Source organism: Asterias amurensis, chromosome 12 (assembly GCF_032118995.1).
Source record: "Asterias amurensis chromosome 12, ASM3211899v1".
NCBI classification, from domain to species: Eukaryota; Metazoa; Echinodermata; class Asteroidea; order Forcipulatida; family Asteriidae; genus Asterias; species Asterias amurensis.
The window spans coordinates 14,492,301-14,509,951 of NC_092659.1; the positions used below are offsets into that span (position 1 = coordinate 14,492,301).

The following is a 17,651-nucleotide window of genomic DNA, read 5'->3' on the forward strand; positions in this document are numbered from 1 at the left end:
AAAGGGTTCGTGATGTTTGTTCCATTATGAATCTTCAACACAAATGTGACATCTTTCTTCCAAGCAAAGCTTGAGAGGCAAGAGCAAGGCAAGAGAGACCGAATCAAAGCTTGCGTGATGGAGGGTAACTGGTGTGTGGTAACTTTCTTCTGGTCAAAAAACCCAAACAAAAATGTTTTGAAGTCCGGCACTCATCAGCACTCATGCGACAATTGTTCAAAGAAGTTTATTTTTGACTTCGTCTGCGTGTACTGGCAAGATTGTACTGCCCGTCGAGGCTTTGGAAGTGGGGGCTCGATGGGTATACCTTTAGAAATGTCCTCGAAAAGCTTCACTCGGTGCCGAATTTCCGGTGAACCAGGGCAAGGGCGTGGAGGTTGGTCGTTCGCACCATCTAAGGGTTTGTTGATGGGTAGTTTAATATTAGTTTGATCGCTGAACATCACTCCTTCAAAGTACTTGATTTTCGTGGTGAGAGGCATGCTGCTGATATCGGGTTCATCGGTTGTCTTTGCCGGCTTGGCCTCGGCATCAGGTTCTGTAGCGACATGCTCGTCGATGGGCTCGTTTTCAGGTCCACCAAATTGTTGGACTTCGTCTGAGAAACGGACTCGTCGATTGCTGTGCCCGCCTTCTTCGCTGTTGCTTGAGAACCGGCGGCTTGTCCGGCGGTTCCTCTCAAGGAAGGCCGTTGGGTTGAAGGAGTCATCAGTTTCACCTGCTGAAGCGTAACCCTCGGACCCGTCATCCTCCTCGGGAAGTGGGTAGGAGTCTCTGACTGACGCCCGATGCCGCACGCGAACGGGCGAACGCGGATTCTGTATCTCGGCTTTCAGTGCCTCTTCACTGGCGGACTCTTGGTGGGTTGTTTTCGCCGAATTGCCGGCCTGCTTCTTGAGCTTGTCATGCTCGGCGAGCATTTCCGTGAGGGGTTTTAAGATGTTCCCATCTTCATCTATGCATCCACTTCGCCTTGCTTCGATCACCTTATGCACACAGTCCACAAACTTATTTTTCTTCTTGCGTCTAAAGAGAAGATCGAAACGCTTGGCGATAGAGCGCTTAAAAAACGCCATGTTGCTGAAGCGAAATACCCACACACTATGTGGTGATGCTGATTTGGCACTAGCTCCCCCTGTCACAGCCAGAGAGTTGACTGAGGTTGGCCAGCCCTGGCTTGGTGGTTTTGATGGGGGATCGAGTAAAGGGGAGCCCGGGTCAGGAGGAAGTTGGTTTCCGCCGCCCTGGCTTCAGCTGAGCTGACTGGCGTCTTGACACATTGCCTGGGACGAAGCTTGAGTCATGAAGGCGTATGGTAAAGATTTGTCGACCAATGAATAACTCTTTGTCAGCTCAATACTATGAAGCAGATTATCTATTTATTCAACTGATTGAATTATTTATATCACTTTAATTCAGAGAGCCATAGCTCTGTCTTTTCGGGAAGTTCGAAATAGTGACAGGCCTACAGAAACTTTGGTAAAGTATATTATTAATTAAGTCTGAAAAGTTTTCATCTGTAGTTTTTGTAAAGTGTAGAGACGATTTGTTTTTCATTAGTCTCAAATTGAAACGTACTAAAGACAATTAATGGCCGACGACAGATGAAGTTGACACTCGGGTGAAAACATTCTCAAGAAATCTTTAGGCCTACTTGTAGTTGTGACGAACGTATGCCATGTTCCCCAAGATGGACTGTAGGCCTATGCTCGTTGACAAACCATCGAATGTGTTTCATTGATTTGTTTTGTTGTTTTGGGCAGGTTTTTTGTTGTAAGAGAAAAACTTGTAGTGCAACGTGTGAATGAAATGTAAGAATACACACCATTTTTCTTTATGCATTTTTTGGTTCCACCCGAAATATTTAACTTTGAGGACATGGAGTTTTCCAACTTCAATGGGTTTTTAGATAGGCCTAGGACATAAACTGTATTATTATTTCTGTGTGGCTTTGACTGATGACATAAGTTGACTCGAGTTCTGCCGAATTAGGGCCCTGTCCTTACAGAAAACCGTTGCCAACATAAACACAATTGTTGATAGTTATTTCCATTCACAAGGGTCTTGTTTCGACTGTGCAATTATATTTTCAAAATAGACCAGCTCAATAGCAGTCGTTGGTGCATGCAATGGTTTGTTCCTAGGGCAACCACAATTGCCAAGACATTATTACTGGGCCAAACAATATTTATTGGCGGACGACGCGCGTCCGCTCCAACTCTGCGTGCTACTGTAAATCTGTATACCGCCCTCTATAGTTCGGTAGTTCACCACGGATTTAGCTGCAAGTAACTTTTACCTCATTTATTTATAATTATAATGAAAATGAATACTTTTGAATTTAATTAAAAATAAAAATATACATTTTTCTCCATTTGAAGATTTAATAATTATAATAAAATAACAAATTTTGTCAAAAGTATTTTTTATCAAATTATTTTAATGTAAATATTAAAATGTTTTACTGTTTATAATAAACTGCTGATAAAAACCAAGTTGCTTGACAACCAATCCATGAGCTCATTTCTGATCGTGGGGAATTTCGACTGCTAGCACAAAATCACTGATTTGACACCTTTACTCAATTTCGAAGAACTTAACAACTTCTGAGAATGGTAAGTTTGGTTACATGTAGATTTCTGAGATTTTTATTACCACGAGCAGTTCGATTATTTAGCAGCAACAAGCAATCCTCGATCGTGACCGTCGTGTCAACTTTCTCACCTCAGTTCAAACAGTTCTCACTCACTGTCACAAGTTATCTGGTTAGGCCTTCCTCTAGTCTATGGGCCTACTATTTAAAAAAAAGTGACAGGTTCTACAATAGAAGCTGTATAAATAAGGCTCACGTGGGAGCTTTCTAGAAGTTACAGACAGTGACACTGTCTCTTCTCTTTTTAGGAGACTCAGTCTCATTTAATGCATGTTGGGTTATTGTTTTTTAAGTAGACCACTGTACTGTGTGACTGACTCCATTTAATTATTTTCAATAAGTTATAACTCTGTCCTTTCTCTATGTGCTCTGACTGACATGGACAACTTGGTCTTGATCATGATGGTGTCTAGAAATTGGTCTGCAAGTGCAACCATATGCAACCGTCGGAGGATGGAGGGTCACGATTATCGCAACTACATTTATTGGCATTGTCAATGTCATGTTTGCATTGCTCTGCAAAGTGAAAGTTGCAAAAATTATTTACAATAAAATATAAGGTTTTTACTTTTAGGTTTTGCGTTTGTATCATTGAAATTTGTCCCATCATCATGATCATCCATCCATCCCTGACCCCTGTCCATGTCATCTCATGTTTACTGTCTGACCACACAGACCGTCTGCATGACCATTCCAAATGTAACTTTTGGAATTTGTCATCGACATAAGCATGATAAGTTGGACCGATCTGGTTTACAACTGTCGGAACCACAATAATGTCCACTCTCCATGGACCCCTTTCATAAACTTAATTAAAAAATATTGTCACATTTCATTGACTTGAATAATTGCTATGTATGTATTCCTTAATTACTAACTAAAGTATTGTGTATAAATGTTCACAATTTGTGAATTTACAATGTTTGCATCTCAGCTAGTTGACTTTTTCCCCCCTTTTGATATTTCCAGTCGCTGCCAGAGAGGTATGCTTTTATTGCCGAGTGGTACGATCAGAATGCAGCCATTATGCGGTCGTACCAACTTCTATATTATGCATCAGATAATACAGTAGAAATGGTAAGACGTGTTCAAAATCTCTGTCTCCAATTCCAAGGCCTTCGATGCCCTGGTATTGTCCTTACCCTGTCCCTTAGAAATGCCCCACATTGTGGCCTGGTCTCAGATGTAGAAATTCCAACCTTGTTTTATGTACCCTTTGGCAGGTCTTGAAGTACCCACTGGACCACTGCCTACTTTATTCCTAGAACTAGAAGGTTCGTTCCGCTATCGTCTCCCTGAACCTCATAGATGATGAATCTCACAACACAATCGTTTCGTTTTCTGATTCCTACCCATCATTTTTACATGATTTTTAAAAATCAAATCTCGCCAAAGTTATAAATTCTTACTGTTGAATTGAGATCCCATCCACATCGTTATACTGTTAGAACAATTATGCACATGCACAGAGCGACAATCCGTTACGAAACAAGCTACGCGTCGGGCCTACCTATTGTCCAGCATTTTTAGCTTTGGGCCAGTTGGCCCACAACCAAACAAGTCCTACAGTACAATGTGTCCTAATACAGTTTGATCAGTCCTACATGATGTAACCCTGTTCCATGGATAGTTTGTCCTTGATAGTTAATAAGGGTTTGAATAGGATTAGACAAAAGCTTAGGCCTCTGTTGTCCCTGGTCTAGGCCTTGGTGCCCCATCATAAGTTTCCCATACACGTTTAAGATTGGGAGTGCCCTTTGCAAAATGAAAATAGCCTTATCTCAAAGTTGAAATTTTAGTCCTGATTCATATATGTAATTTTTGACTTTCTTTGTGCAGTACGACATCAAAAACAGAAGAATATTCCTGAAGCGTTCTAAAGTTGAGAATCTCTGCTTTGAAGATCTCTTCATTGGAGGAACAATCAACGTACACTCTAGACAACTGAACCTTGTGGAGTATGCTGATGAGTTTACAAAGAAACAACTGAGCTCAAAGAAGGAAAAGTAAGATATAATTCTTGTCCTTAAGGTTTTAGCGAAGAATATTTGTCCAAATCCTTTCAACTTGTTTGATTACAAAAAGTGGTTGTACTGGACCTCTTCTTCAGATGCACTGCTGTCCACTCAGGCGTTCAGTCTCACCAGAAAGGAGTTTGAAGATGCCTACAGGCAGGAACCTTTCAACCACTGCTGGTTTAATCATCCATTTCTCAAAATTATCCATTTTAACCCTCCTACTGTTTGATCATTTAACATCCCCCAATATGGTTCTGAATAATTATTGAGAAATTACTGTACTGTGTTGATTGCATTAAACAGGTATCAATATAGATTTGGTTTGTGGTAACACCATGTGTGTATCTACATGCCAGATAGAGTTTGTTCACACATACATGGTGTTACCGCAAACCACATATCATAAACAGTTCACAGATCTGTCCAATGTTATGCCATTATACACAACATATGCAGTTTCAAATAGTCTCAATAGGTTAGGCAACTCACTGAAAGCTGTTACAAAAAAGTAGGGGGTCAAAGTGCAACTGTTTCTCTACATGATTTGTTGAGATGTATACATATTTCTTTGGAATATAAACCCTTGCTGTTCACCAACTTCGTGTTCTCTTTCGTTTTCCTAAAGGACACTTGCTATGATCAAGCCAGACGCTGTTGCTAAGTTTGGTAAGTATTATCAATAATAACAATAGTAATAATAATAACAAATTCTTATACCTAGCGCATATCACAATAACCATCTCAGTAGTGCCCTGGTCATTGGACCCATAATAATCCTTTTAATCTTTCTCGGCTCCCGGGGGAGTAAACAGACTATTATTGAGTAGTGCTCCAAGGTATTATTGGGGGTTTCAGCCATCAGCCAAATCAACCTTTGTTTTCGTCCAGATTTTTAGTTTGTTTTTCTATCAGAACAGTTCTCACATCATTTATACGTGACATTTGTTATCGATTGATCTCAGGAGTTACAGTCTTAAAAGCAGTGGACATTATTGGTAATTACTCATAATAATCATTGGCATAAACCCTTACTTGGTAACGAGTAATGTGTAGCTGTTGATAGTATAAAACATTGTGAGAAATGTAGTTTTCGAGAAAGAAGTAATTTTCCACGAATTTGATTTTGAGACATTAGAATTAGAGGTAAGCTTGGGCGATATTGATTTATTTTATTCACGATATATCGCCGACAATATATCGAGATACTCGATATAATCGCGATTAATGAAATTTGACATAATCAGTCTTAAAACTCCACGTGAAAGTTGTAGAGAGACAGTCATAGCATAAGAGAGGTGTTCTAATGACCTATTCTTCTGGTTTTACTCCAAACCTATGGGGTGCAAGATGTCTCAGCTAGCAAATACATCGCGATATTTAATCGATATATCGATATATCGCGATTATCGCGATATATTGTGATTATCGCGATATATCGAAATTTCGATTAAAACCAAAGCCATCCGATATCAAAATCGTTTCAAAGTTAATATCGCGATATTCGATAATATCGTGATATCGCCCAAGCTTAATTAGAGGTCTTGAAATCAAGCATCTGAAAGCGCATAACTTCATGTGACAAGGGTGTTTTTTTCTTTCATTAATTATCTCGCAACTTCGACGACCAATTGAGCTCAAATGTTCACAGGTTTGTTATTTTATGCATATGTTGAGATACACCAAGTGTGAAGACTGGTCTTTGACAATTACCAATAGTGTCCAGTGTCTTTTAAAGACACAAACAATATATCAAATTAAATCCTGTGCTCTAACTGAGATCCAATCAGCAGTTGTTTCAAGTGTTGACGATGTTAACAAATTAAGAACACCCATAAATGTATTGTGAAACGGGCCTGATGAACCATTACTGTATAGACGATGTGACCTATGTTTACATTCAAACCGCCCTCTGTTGACAAAACACTATATACGTCATGTTTCGCCGGGCACTGAGTTGCGTAGTCATAGTAAGATTGCGTACACTTTCTAGCAGGCTGCTGAAACACAAAGGTTTTGCCCGGCCGTATGCGCGCGAATCATGTTATGGTTTTCGTGTGACGTCAGAGGTCACATCGTCTATACAATGACCTAAAACCAACTGTAAATTCAGTTTCGTTAGGGTTTTCGACCAAACTAAGCATTTTGGATATGAAATGTTATTTTCTGTATTTGTTCCACCAAACGAAACTCGCATTGTTTGTAACGTAAAAAACACATGTCTAGTCATGTTATTGAAATGTGGTAACTGATGTATTTTACACTGCCGGATGTTATACAAGTTATGTATTGAATTAAATAATGAAATAATTCATTAATCAGTTTAATATTGACGATAACATCTTGTCACATTGTAGGTGCCATTATTGACATGATCTACAGAGGCGGGTTTCTCATCGTCAACGCTAAAATGACTAAATTATCAAGAAAAGACGCTGAGGAATTCTATCAGGAACACGTTCAGAGGCCATTTTTTGAGTGAGTACAAACAATATGCTTCAAAATTTGCACTAATTATTAATCTGATATTACTTTCATTATTTTGGTTTACCCTTCACGGACTGGGTGCTTTCCCTGAGTCCTGCAGGAAAACATATCCACAGGCATAGTACTCCGACGGGATAAGAATCCATGACCCCCTTGTTGTAACAACTACTAGACTACTGAGCTTGCCTGGTGACCAGAGTTCCGTTTGAATGAATCAGGGCCCAATTTCATGGCTTTGCTTACCAGCGAATTCTGCGCTTGGAGACTTTGGTGGCTATGGAACTATCAAAGTTAACTTTTGAGCAAAAGCAAGAATAACTCTTTGGAAAGAATGTATCGAAATGGACACAGAAACACACACAGAATTTGAGGACATACAGAACATACTCTTAAAACCATAAAACCATCTTCAAATATGATATGGCGGCCATTTTAGACATGGTGGCCATCTTGAAAAAAATAACAACAAATTTGAAAATAACAAATAACAAGGACCTCCCTCATCAACCTTTTTAAAAAGTCCGGACGAGCAACATGTTATTTATTTCACTTGGCCTTAGTCGAGCCCTGCGGACTTTACTGTCTGGCCCTGACCTGACGGTCACTGGATTGGCTGGAACATTAGCCGTTCCCTGGCCATCATTGGCACATACTGCCATTTAAACCATGGAGTTTTTAATATGGCTGATCGGAACAAACTTTGAACTAAAATGACGATTTGGAATACAGCGCTTCTCTGTCACAACTCTCTCGATTGTCTCAAGCGAATAAAACTATATTTCTTGTAAACATAGCAAGATAACTCCATTCAAAATTAATCTTGATTCATCACAGTTTTGGGGGTGGGAATTCTTCACACAAAATGCACTGAAAACATAGCAGTTATAATCAATAAATAAGTTGTTTAACTTACAGTCAATCCATCGGTGGTTCTTCCCCGCCGAATATCTGGTTTAGATATTTTGGTGACAAATTTCACCCTGCTATGCTTTGCCTTTGGTTTAATGGCTCATGATTTGAGCTGAGCATAGAGTGCCGACACACTTCTATTCTCGATGTTGCTGGCACATCACAAATGTAAGGTGGAAGAGCAGAGTGGCTGGGCAGTATGACCCTCTTGCTGCTCTTGTTGGATCTATCTGGCCAACACCCAAAACTTGGAATGTTATTCTGGCTAACTACTTTGCATAATCACCTTGAATAAATTATATACTTCACTGAACCAATGTTACATAACCTAAAACATCTATACCTGAAACACGTGTGATAAAAGAACAAGGGAATGACTAAACCTCTACACTCCAGTAAGCCCAACCAATGTCAACCTCAAAGGAAGATAAAGAATAACCTGAGTGAAACTTAAAGGCACATTACTGTACAGAAAAAATACACAGCAATTTTGTGGCACTAACATAGGGCTAGATAGCTCAGTTGGTAGTCTTGGTTCCAAGACGCTCAAGTTGTGTAGTCATGAAAACCTAACAGCTATCTAAACTGCTATCACCCCAATAACCACTTGCCACTAGAGGGCGCTCTCATTCCCGTAACCGCTATCACACCACGAACCGCTCTCCTGTAAGAGCAGTTCTTGGACCCGCTCTCCTGTAAGAGCAGTTCTTGGAACCGCTCTCCTGTAAGAGCAGTTCTTGGTGATAGCGGTTACGGGAATGATAGCGCCCTCTAGTGGCAAGTTGTTCGTGGGGCTGTGAGAGCAGTTTGGAGAGCGGTTAGGTTTTCATGACGACATGGTTTGTGACTACACAACTGGAGCGTCTTGAAACCAAGACTACTCAGTTAGTAGAGCAACTAGTCAGTTTTCTTTTGTTCTACACAAAATTATTTAAAAAAATGTACCCAGTCAGTTCCGTTGTGGTTATTACTTGAGATTTTAACTTTGAACACTTTTGGGACCACACTCGCAGGTGTGATTTTGCGATTGTTAAGGGCAGATGTTTGAAGTAGGGCCATAGATTAATTTTTTTAGTCAACACAATGAGGATTTACTCCTGTAAATCCTCAATGGGTCAATAGACATACAATGAGAGTCACCTGTGAAAGTTTCAACTGAATCTCATTGAGAAAACATAAAAAAACTGTCACAGTAATTTCATTATCATAATAAATATAGGTCTTGCTCTAGTTCACACTCGCGTGTCACAACAGGGGGTGCGTTTTGGCGGTCGTAACCAAAAACTGTTTCTGTTGATGGTCGTTGGTTCTGCTGTTCAGACTGAACAATAACCAAGTTGTGAGCTCGGTTACCGTTTTTGTTATGACGTCAGAAACAATTACTGGTTACAGCCGCCAAAATGCACCCAGGAAACCCACTCACCATTAACGACTCGGCCACCGGAACTTGGGTCAGATGCACCAAACCGCTCGGCCACGACTCACCGCTAATTATTTTCTATTGTAATTTTCTTGCAGTAACCTGGTACGGTTTATGGCGAGTGGACCATCTATTGCCATGGAACTAATGAGTAACAGTGCTGTAACAGAGTGGCGTAGACTACTCGGCCCGACCGATAGTAGTATGGCACGTAGTGAGGCCCCTAATAGTGTCAGGGCAAAGTTTGGCACAGGTCAGTCATGTACCCTGTATGCACTACCAATTATTATAACTGATTCACATCTTACCTAAAAAGGGCCAGACTGCTATGCCCTTCTAGCCCCAGATTGGTTACACAACAGAGGGGACGGAGAAAAACATTTGTCTTCTTTGGCTTTGGATTCGGCTTCAGGCTCTGTTCTCTGGTCTGAAGCCTTGAGCATGTACGCTAAGCACTTGTAATTGTCAAAACAACTGCAGGGCCAAGCTAGCCTGAGCCGAATCTGGAGCCGAAGCCGTGGTTTCGAAAAGGGTCAAAGGAGTAGAAAAAAAGTTCTAGATGTCTGGTATTAGTTGAGGTAGTTTTAAAACCTTCCACGTGTCCGGTTTTCCAATCACCCTACCGGAAGTATCACAGTACTAGGACAGCATTTATGAAGATTCAAAATGATTTACTGGTGGGGATGATTTCCAGGCATGTTATTCTGCTTGTCTTTTAAGACTTGAGTGCAATATTCGATCACATCATTTTACTGCAACGTCTACAGTCTAAGATCAAAACCACTGGCAAGTCCCTTGAGTGGTTTTCATCTTAAAATAGCCCAGATGTACACACATGCCTCGATAAGATTTTTTTTGCATGGAGCATTTTCATTGACGATGTTTTAGCAAAATCAAGTAATGATGTTTTGCGACTAACACCACGATTTGAGGGGGGGGGGGCTAATCATCCTTACTCGCAGCTAGAGCTGAAATGTGAAGGACGCGGCTACAATGTGTGTGAGAAGCAGGCATGCAAGGGCGCATTCTGCTTCCAGCCACATCAACCCATTATGACCATGGAGCACATTGGTTGTTTTAACTTGGATTTGAGCCAATGGACTACTGTTTTGAAGTGAGAAATGTATTGATGCATGTCTGTTTTTATTGTTTATAGATCAAACACGGAATGCATGCCATGGCTCTGATGCTGTCGCCACCGGTCAGAGAGAGACATCCTTCTTCTTCGCTGCCCCTGGGAGATGGAAAAACACGGCCAAGTTCTCTGAAAGTTCATGCTGTGTGATCAAACCGAGTGCAGTCCTGGAAGGTAGTGTACTCCTCATCAATGCCTTCATGAAATTCAAAGACTGAAGGGCTGTAACCCTCTTGTTACCAAATTATTTCGACATAAACAACCACTTCTTAAACCACTCCTCAACATTTCTTGGCTCCCTCAAGAACGAACAACCTCAAACTACATACTAGTGCCACCAGGTTAGTTCAACATAAAACTGTCTCGGCCCTGGCAGGTTCCCATTAATATACACCTAGGTTAAGAGAAAAAATGTATGATTAACTGATACAAATGTCAAGACCAGGTTACAAACCCACACCCTGATGTATAACACTATCAGAACTGGGTCCAATTTAATTGAGCTGCTAAGCACAAAAATTTGCTTAGCATGAAATTTCTGCCTTGATAAAAACAGGATTACCAACCAAATTTCCATTTGATTTTCAGGATAAGCAAAAAACAGCTGAATACCAGTAATAAGCAATATGCAACAATTGGAAATTTAGTTGGTAATCCTGTTTATACCAAAGAAGAAAATTCATGCTAAGCAAATTTTTGTGCTTAGCAGCTCTATTAAATTAGGCCCTGGAGTCCAATAAGCAAGAACATTTGACCAAGTCCTGCAAGACTAAACCTTTCTGAATTATGATTTTGTTTTTTAGGTAATGCTGGCCAGATCATGATGGCCATCAAAGAGGCAGGGTTTGAAGTATCAGCCCTTCAGATGTTCCATCTAGAGAAAGCAAATGCTGAAGAATTCTTTGAAGTCTACAAGGGTGTCGTTGCAGAATTCACTGTACGTACAATTTCAAATCGTTTTGGAAAGTGTGATTATGTCTTTTAATACAAAATAATAATAATTATAAATTTATACCACGCACCTATCAGTCAACAGAGAGAAATTGAATAGTAACAATGACAGAAAACTTGATACTGATTTTAGAAAGAGTGTTTAAACAAATTTTTTCTTTGAACTGGGCTGGAAGCACTGAATGGATGTAAATGGGAGAGTGTTCCGAACTCATGGGGCAGCCACGCAGAATGACCGGTCTCCCCACAAGCATCTCGATCTGGGCTCAGAGAGCCTGTTATGAGTGTCAGATGAGCGAAGACCAGATCGCCAAGTATATGTTTTGTAGAAGCTCAGATAGGTAGGTTGGAGCTTGAGTGCTTTGTAGGTAATCATGGAGTTTGTCAGTAATAGTTCTATAGGTAGGGTTATAGATTGATAGATCCTTGCAGAATGCCATCATTTGTGAACAAATTGCCAAATAAGTTCATTTTATTTGTGTTCATCATTTTCAGGAGATGGTACAAGAGTTATGTTCTGGCCCATGCTTTGCCTTGGAGATCACTGGCAAAGGTCCGAACACAGCGAATGACTTCCGTGAATTTGTGGGCCCAGCCGACCCTGAGATTGCCCGCACCCTCCGCCCCAACACCTTACGCGCCAAGTTTGGACTGAACAAGATCAAGAACGCAATCCACTGCACTGACCTGCCAGAGGATTGTCAGTTAGAGGTGGAATACTTCTTCCGCATCTTGGCCGAGTAGGAATTATATCTTCGCGTCTTTTGAGGGAAGCAATTTGTGGTCGATCAATGCTGATTCCTAAACTTGGGCTGCATTCTCTGTGTCAAAACCCCCCCCCACCTTTACCAAGTTAATGGCGGAAGATACATGCCATTTTTCTGTGCAAGAAATTTGATGATGTGTTGACCCTTTTTATTAAACTTTCGGAATATCGGATGGTTAACAAGCCCAGACGTTTCTGTGTATAGCTTTTTTTTCCCTATAAAAAGAGGGAGACAGGTTACTGGATCTCATGCTCGTAATCTCCCTTTTTCATTATTTTGTTGTACGAACAGGATTATGAGAGTTAAGATAGGCTACCATCATTGTTTATTATTTTATTTGGCTCAATGAGAGGCAAGTCCATGTGGTCCAGGATTTTAACATACCACAGCCAATTCTCTGCTGTGGCATAGCCATACATAAGGTTTTGCGACTCTCATATTTTCTCAAAAGAGAACGCAAAATCCTTGTGTATTATGAGAATATTTGTTGCCTTAACATGTACTTTGTTTACTTAGGGTTTCATTGTGAAAAATTATGAAAAAATATTTTCTCTTGGCATGGACAAAATTTGGTAAGAAGTGGTTACATTCATCAGTAAACCATGTAAAGAGTAACGACATGTATACATTGACATAGACAATAGTAAGTTCAGCAGTTAAAAATACTTCCCTCGATTGTTTACTGTACAAATTTCAAGTTGTATATAATTGACAGACGGCCGTTACAAATACTGTATACATATGTAGAAGTTCTTCATGGAAAATTACTTCTTTCTAAAAAACTACATTACTTTAGAGGGAGCCACTTCTCACAATGCTTTATACTATCAACCTCTCCTCATTGCTTGTTACCACGTAAGGTTTTATGCTAATAATTATCTACATGTAACAATGGAAAATGCTACACAAAGTAGCATGATGGTGTAGGAAAAGACATCACCCTCAAACTAGACTATCTTTAATGCAGTTGTTTATTCCAAACAAAATGAACATTTACAATTTTGTTAGACATAAATTTAATAATTGAAAATAATCCTGAGATGCACCTCATATTAATGCTTGTTAATACACAATTAGTCTACCACAAATATTCTACCACTGTATTAAAGGTTTTTAAAAAACTCAATACTGTATATGGCATACATAAATAAAACTACATGTACTATGTATATTAAAAACACAAACTTGGGGGGGGGGCTCTCACTTTGAACTGAAAATTGTCAATGGAGTTGTACTGGACTTTGGGATTGTGTTCTTGTAAGATTGTTTAAATTCATCGCATTTTTCAGAGTGTGACTTATTAGTGACAAAAACATAATGTTCGGCAAATCAACACCTTGTCCAATCAGCGATGATTTGCTCGCAGTGTTCTTTTTATACTTACAAATACTGTTTAAATTAATTGTATATAAAAGTTATTTCAATTTATTGAAGTGTTCATGATTGTTTTCTTCAGATTTTTCTTGAGTTTATAAAGTATTACTTTATAGCCTTTGTGGCTTTCTCAGATGTACCCCTGGATCAGCCTAAAAGAAGCTGCAAAGCACATGTCTTTCTGGTTTTCCCTGATCCAGTTATCTGGGCCTAAAATAAATACGAAAGATTCATTGGACTAACGTTGTCCAAATCGAATTCTCTTATAATAGTAATATAATAATAATAATGATTATACAGACAGTATCAAAAATATAATTTGTCTCATAAAGACGAGCAGGGCTCGGTAAGTTCTTGATCATCCAAACTTAAGTAAGCCCAAAGCTTTATTACAAGACAACAAGTGGCTTTTACAATTATTTCAAAAGACAAAACATTAGTGCAAAACACAAGTCCTTATGAACTCCCCAAGTTATTGCAGGTAAACCACAATTCACTAAATATACACATTAATAAAATCATAATAAATACAACAATTATTAGTATGAAAAACGCGGTATTTCGATGAACATATATTGGTGTGTATTATGGTATTACATTGAACTCCCTAAGTTAGTGCAGGTAAACCACAATTCACTAAATATACACATTAATAAAATCATAATAAATACAATAATAGTTTGTATGAAAAACGTGGTATTTTTTTGCCTTTTCTGATCATTTCTCGGTAATTAGATATTTGTACAAAATAAAAACACTCTAAAACTTATTGTCTTTGATTCTCATCCCTAAAATATGAGCGAGTAAACTGGTGTGATCCTTTGAGTCTCATGTAAATAACTGCCTAACTGGCAAGTTTATATTTGCGGGTTTGTAAGTTAGAAATCAATAAGGAATTCTCTATTAATTTAAATGTTCTATGCTCATGCATAATATGCGCGCACAAACTCAATTTCTCAACACTACATGTGTAGTATAAAAAAAGAGGTGGGTGTTTTGTTAAATTAAAAAATATTCAAGATGGGATTCTTCTTTTCCTTCGTGCTCTCATTGCTGAGACTCGCTCTTTGAAAAGATCCCGAGCGTAATCATACAAAAGAAAGTCTTCGGCGTTGACGTCATAGATTCGCTGGATTTGCTCCACTGTCAAATCTTCCTGCTTTATGCTAGCTGCATTTGTATCATTGCGCTGAATAAAATCTTCCATAAACTTCAACTTGAAAGTGTCTTCAAATAACAACTGTGTGTCTACCTGGTTTTCTGTAAGACCGAAGAAAGCAAACCGTCTTAAATTCTCCTTGGCGCTTTCAAGCATTTTCACTTTAGTTTCAGCGTCGGATAATGATGAGTAGCAACCAACTTTAGTGAGGTCAGCAAGCATTCTCGTCTGGCGGTTTGTGGCCAAGTTGAACGGGCAAGACAAGAACTCATCGAGTGAGACACCTGCCCAAGATGCATCTTTGTAGCAGTGTGGTAACTCCTTTTTCGTAGGGACATGTCCGTCGCACATGTGAAGTGAACTGAACCAGGTGGCCCCTCTCTTGACGTGTTGCCACTCACTAAGGAATCGTGCAAACGGCTCACGCAACATTGTCACATAAAAGTATCTGAAAATGAAAGATCAATTTAGCTTACAATTGTTAATTTTAGCTTTTAAATTTTAGAAACCCGACCTTGTGATAAGCAAAGTTCTGTTACATGTGCATACAGCCCTCAATCCTCAACAACCCTCAACATCACGAAGAAAATTGTGGAAGATACAGGAGGGTTCACAGCCAGGTTCTACTTTCCTGGCAATGCAAAGTGAATTTCTATGTCCCATGGCTGTTTTTGCAGCGAATGTTTCGCAGGAGTTGAATTGAACACAGTTCAACTGTTGCAAGTTATTTGTTGCGATTGTTGACGTCAAAATTCATATCTCATTCACATTTTGCAGAGATTTGAACCAGGCTTTAGGAGGACTGTTGTCAACCATAATAATAGACTAGTGGCTTCACATGTACACAAGTTCCTGTACACATGTGCACTTGCCGTCATTTTATTGTGACGTGACCTCAACAACAACACCCCGGCAAAGAAAGCATTTTTAAACATGGCCATAAACTGCAGAGGTATGTAGAATCCCCTGGAACATGGTTGGTCGAGATCTAATGGCTTGCCCGAGGACATCTCAAGCAACTGGGTCAACCAAGCAAGGCTGACAGACTCTGGAACCTAGCTACTGACCGTGCACAAAGGAGAATAGCGTGACAGACCCCCACGACAACTGTCCCCCTTTAAGAATGGTTGTGGAGTTTGCCCTGTTTTGAACATGAGAGCTAAAATTACCTTCGTTTCTGTTGTGCATTTTCAAACTTATCCAACATCGACGGAACACAGTTGATCATTTCAGTCCAATCAGCATGTAGACCACACGCCCACTCCGACAGAGTGTTCACTGAATAACCATTGTTCTTTCTCACTTCCTGGACGAGAACAGTTGCAGACCTTTGAGCCACGCTGACAAACACAAGCTTCTCCAACATGAGGTTTGCCTTGAGGTGTCGACCGAAATTGGACCCTCCTGTTTTCTGGATATGCACAAGAACGATGACGTCTTTCCACTGTTTCCCAGCTATGTCAAAGGTAACATTCTTGGATGAAAATTCTCGTGTGGTGTCGTGTGGTGCCGTTACTACCAGATTCCTTAACGTGCTGCCACAATTATACATGTCCATGTCAAATGAATCATACAGCAGAGATAAGATTGTTAAGCCAATAATTGTACTAAGTCCAACAATATAATAATTCGCCATAATTGCGTTTGCAACTTGGTTTAGCTTCTCAAGTCAAATCACCAACGACCACTCCGGTTCAAAGAATATTTCTTACACCTTGTCATGTGAAAAAAGATGCCTTGATGAGTTTGTGGTGCGGGTAATTATTATTGTCCTCAATATGAACCAAAAAGTGCTGAAAGCTCGACTGGGGAGACCTGGAATGCATCCTCAGTGCTGACCATAATTCCGTACCTGTAAATGAAGAAATGAACCAATTTTTTTTAAGTTGTTTCGCTTTCAGTTTTTGGATCAACGAAAAGTCATCCTTACAGACAATTTTAAAGCTGGGTAACAAACACGAACAAAAGTAAAATTTACTCTGATATGCTCTGATAAAATAAAAATGTTGGCTATGTTTTTGTTGTTGTGATCATTTTAGGTTTATATTTTTTGTATAACATCTGTTCTCATATACTGTAGCCCAATGTAGGCTTAGTGAGTGTGTTGGGAAAGTGTTGGTTGTGTAGCAAGGGACACTGAAGTTTATGATGGCAAACGATCATCAAAATGTTCGCCTATCAACAACGATTTTGAAGAAAAGTATACAAGGTACATATACCACTTAGGAGGCCCAAAATAGGAGTAGCAGTAAGAAAACCCTAACTTGGGGGAAAGAATTCCAGTTGGGGCTGGGACTGTGGGAGTAGGAGATTCTGTCCCCCGGACCGTTGTGCGGGGGAACAGAATTTCCTGTGACACCGTTCCCCAAAATAGAAGTATTCATAGTCTTGCTCATGGAAAAGAGGTACTTTAATTTAACTTACTAAAAATTCTGATCTTCTCATCTCAAGAAATCCTTCGCTTGCCTCTGTTCTGTGTTCATGTTGCGTCTGTATAGTAGTGCACTTCCGCAGGTTTGGAAACTTCCACTTATAAATTGGGGGCGTTACTTTTAAACTAGGGAAAATGCACATCTATACTGTCTCTGTACACGCAACGTTATGCGGAAGGTTTGAGTATACAAGTCATTTATACTAACATTTTACTTTGAAGGCTAAAATCTGTGTAATTTCATTTTATAATTTATCAATAATGACGAACCATAACCGGAAATGTTTAAAGTTACCCCTTCAATAGTGTAGGCTATTCCAACAAGAAAACATTTCACACACCGCCCTCTT

At 39.6% G+C, this 17,651-nt stretch overlaps 2 protein-coding genes across 2 annotated transcripts; one reads left to right on the forward strand and one right to left on the reverse strand.

The window, feature by feature from the left end:
- Positions 1–2,498: 2,498 nt before the first annotated feature.
- On the forward strand, positions 2,499–13,765 carry LOC139945110 (nucleoside diphosphate kinase homolog 7-like). Its single transcript, XM_071942379.1, has 9 exons — positions 2,499–2,615; positions 3,623–3,730; positions 4,493–4,659; positions 5,297–5,337; positions 7,026–7,146; positions 9,583–9,737; positions 10,641–10,793; positions 11,423–11,556; positions 12,066–13,765. Exons 1-9 carry the CDS (start codon positions 2,613–2,615, stop codon positions 12,312–12,314), a joined length of 1,131 nt encoding a protein of 376 aa, XP_071798480.1. The 5' UTR covers positions 2,499–2,612; the 3' UTR covers positions 12,315–13,765.
- LOC139945111 (heparan-sulfate 6-O-sulfotransferase 1-B-like) lies at positions 12,986–17,517 on the reverse strand. The gene is given in 5 exon segments (XM_071942380.1): positions 12,986–15,318; positions 16,040–16,131; positions 16,133–16,224; positions 16,227–16,722; positions 17,295–17,517. Coding segments are annotated over 4 exon segments (1,056 nt in total). The 5' UTR covers positions 16,507–16,722; positions 17,295–17,517; the 3' UTR covers positions 12,986–14,726.
- Positions 17,518–17,651: the final 134 nt, after the last annotated feature.

Excerpts from the sequence above, each read along its gene's own strand:
- LOC139945110 (XM_071942379.1), top strand. Across the intron at positions 3,731-4,492 it reads CAGATAATACAGTAGAAATG|TACGACATCAAAAACAGAAG; the intron begins GTAAGACGTGTT and ends TTCTTTGTGCAG. Across the intron at positions 11,557-12,065 it reads GTGTCGTTGCAGAATTCACT|GAGATGGTACAAGAGTTATG; the intron begins GTACGTACAATT and ends CATCATTTTCAG.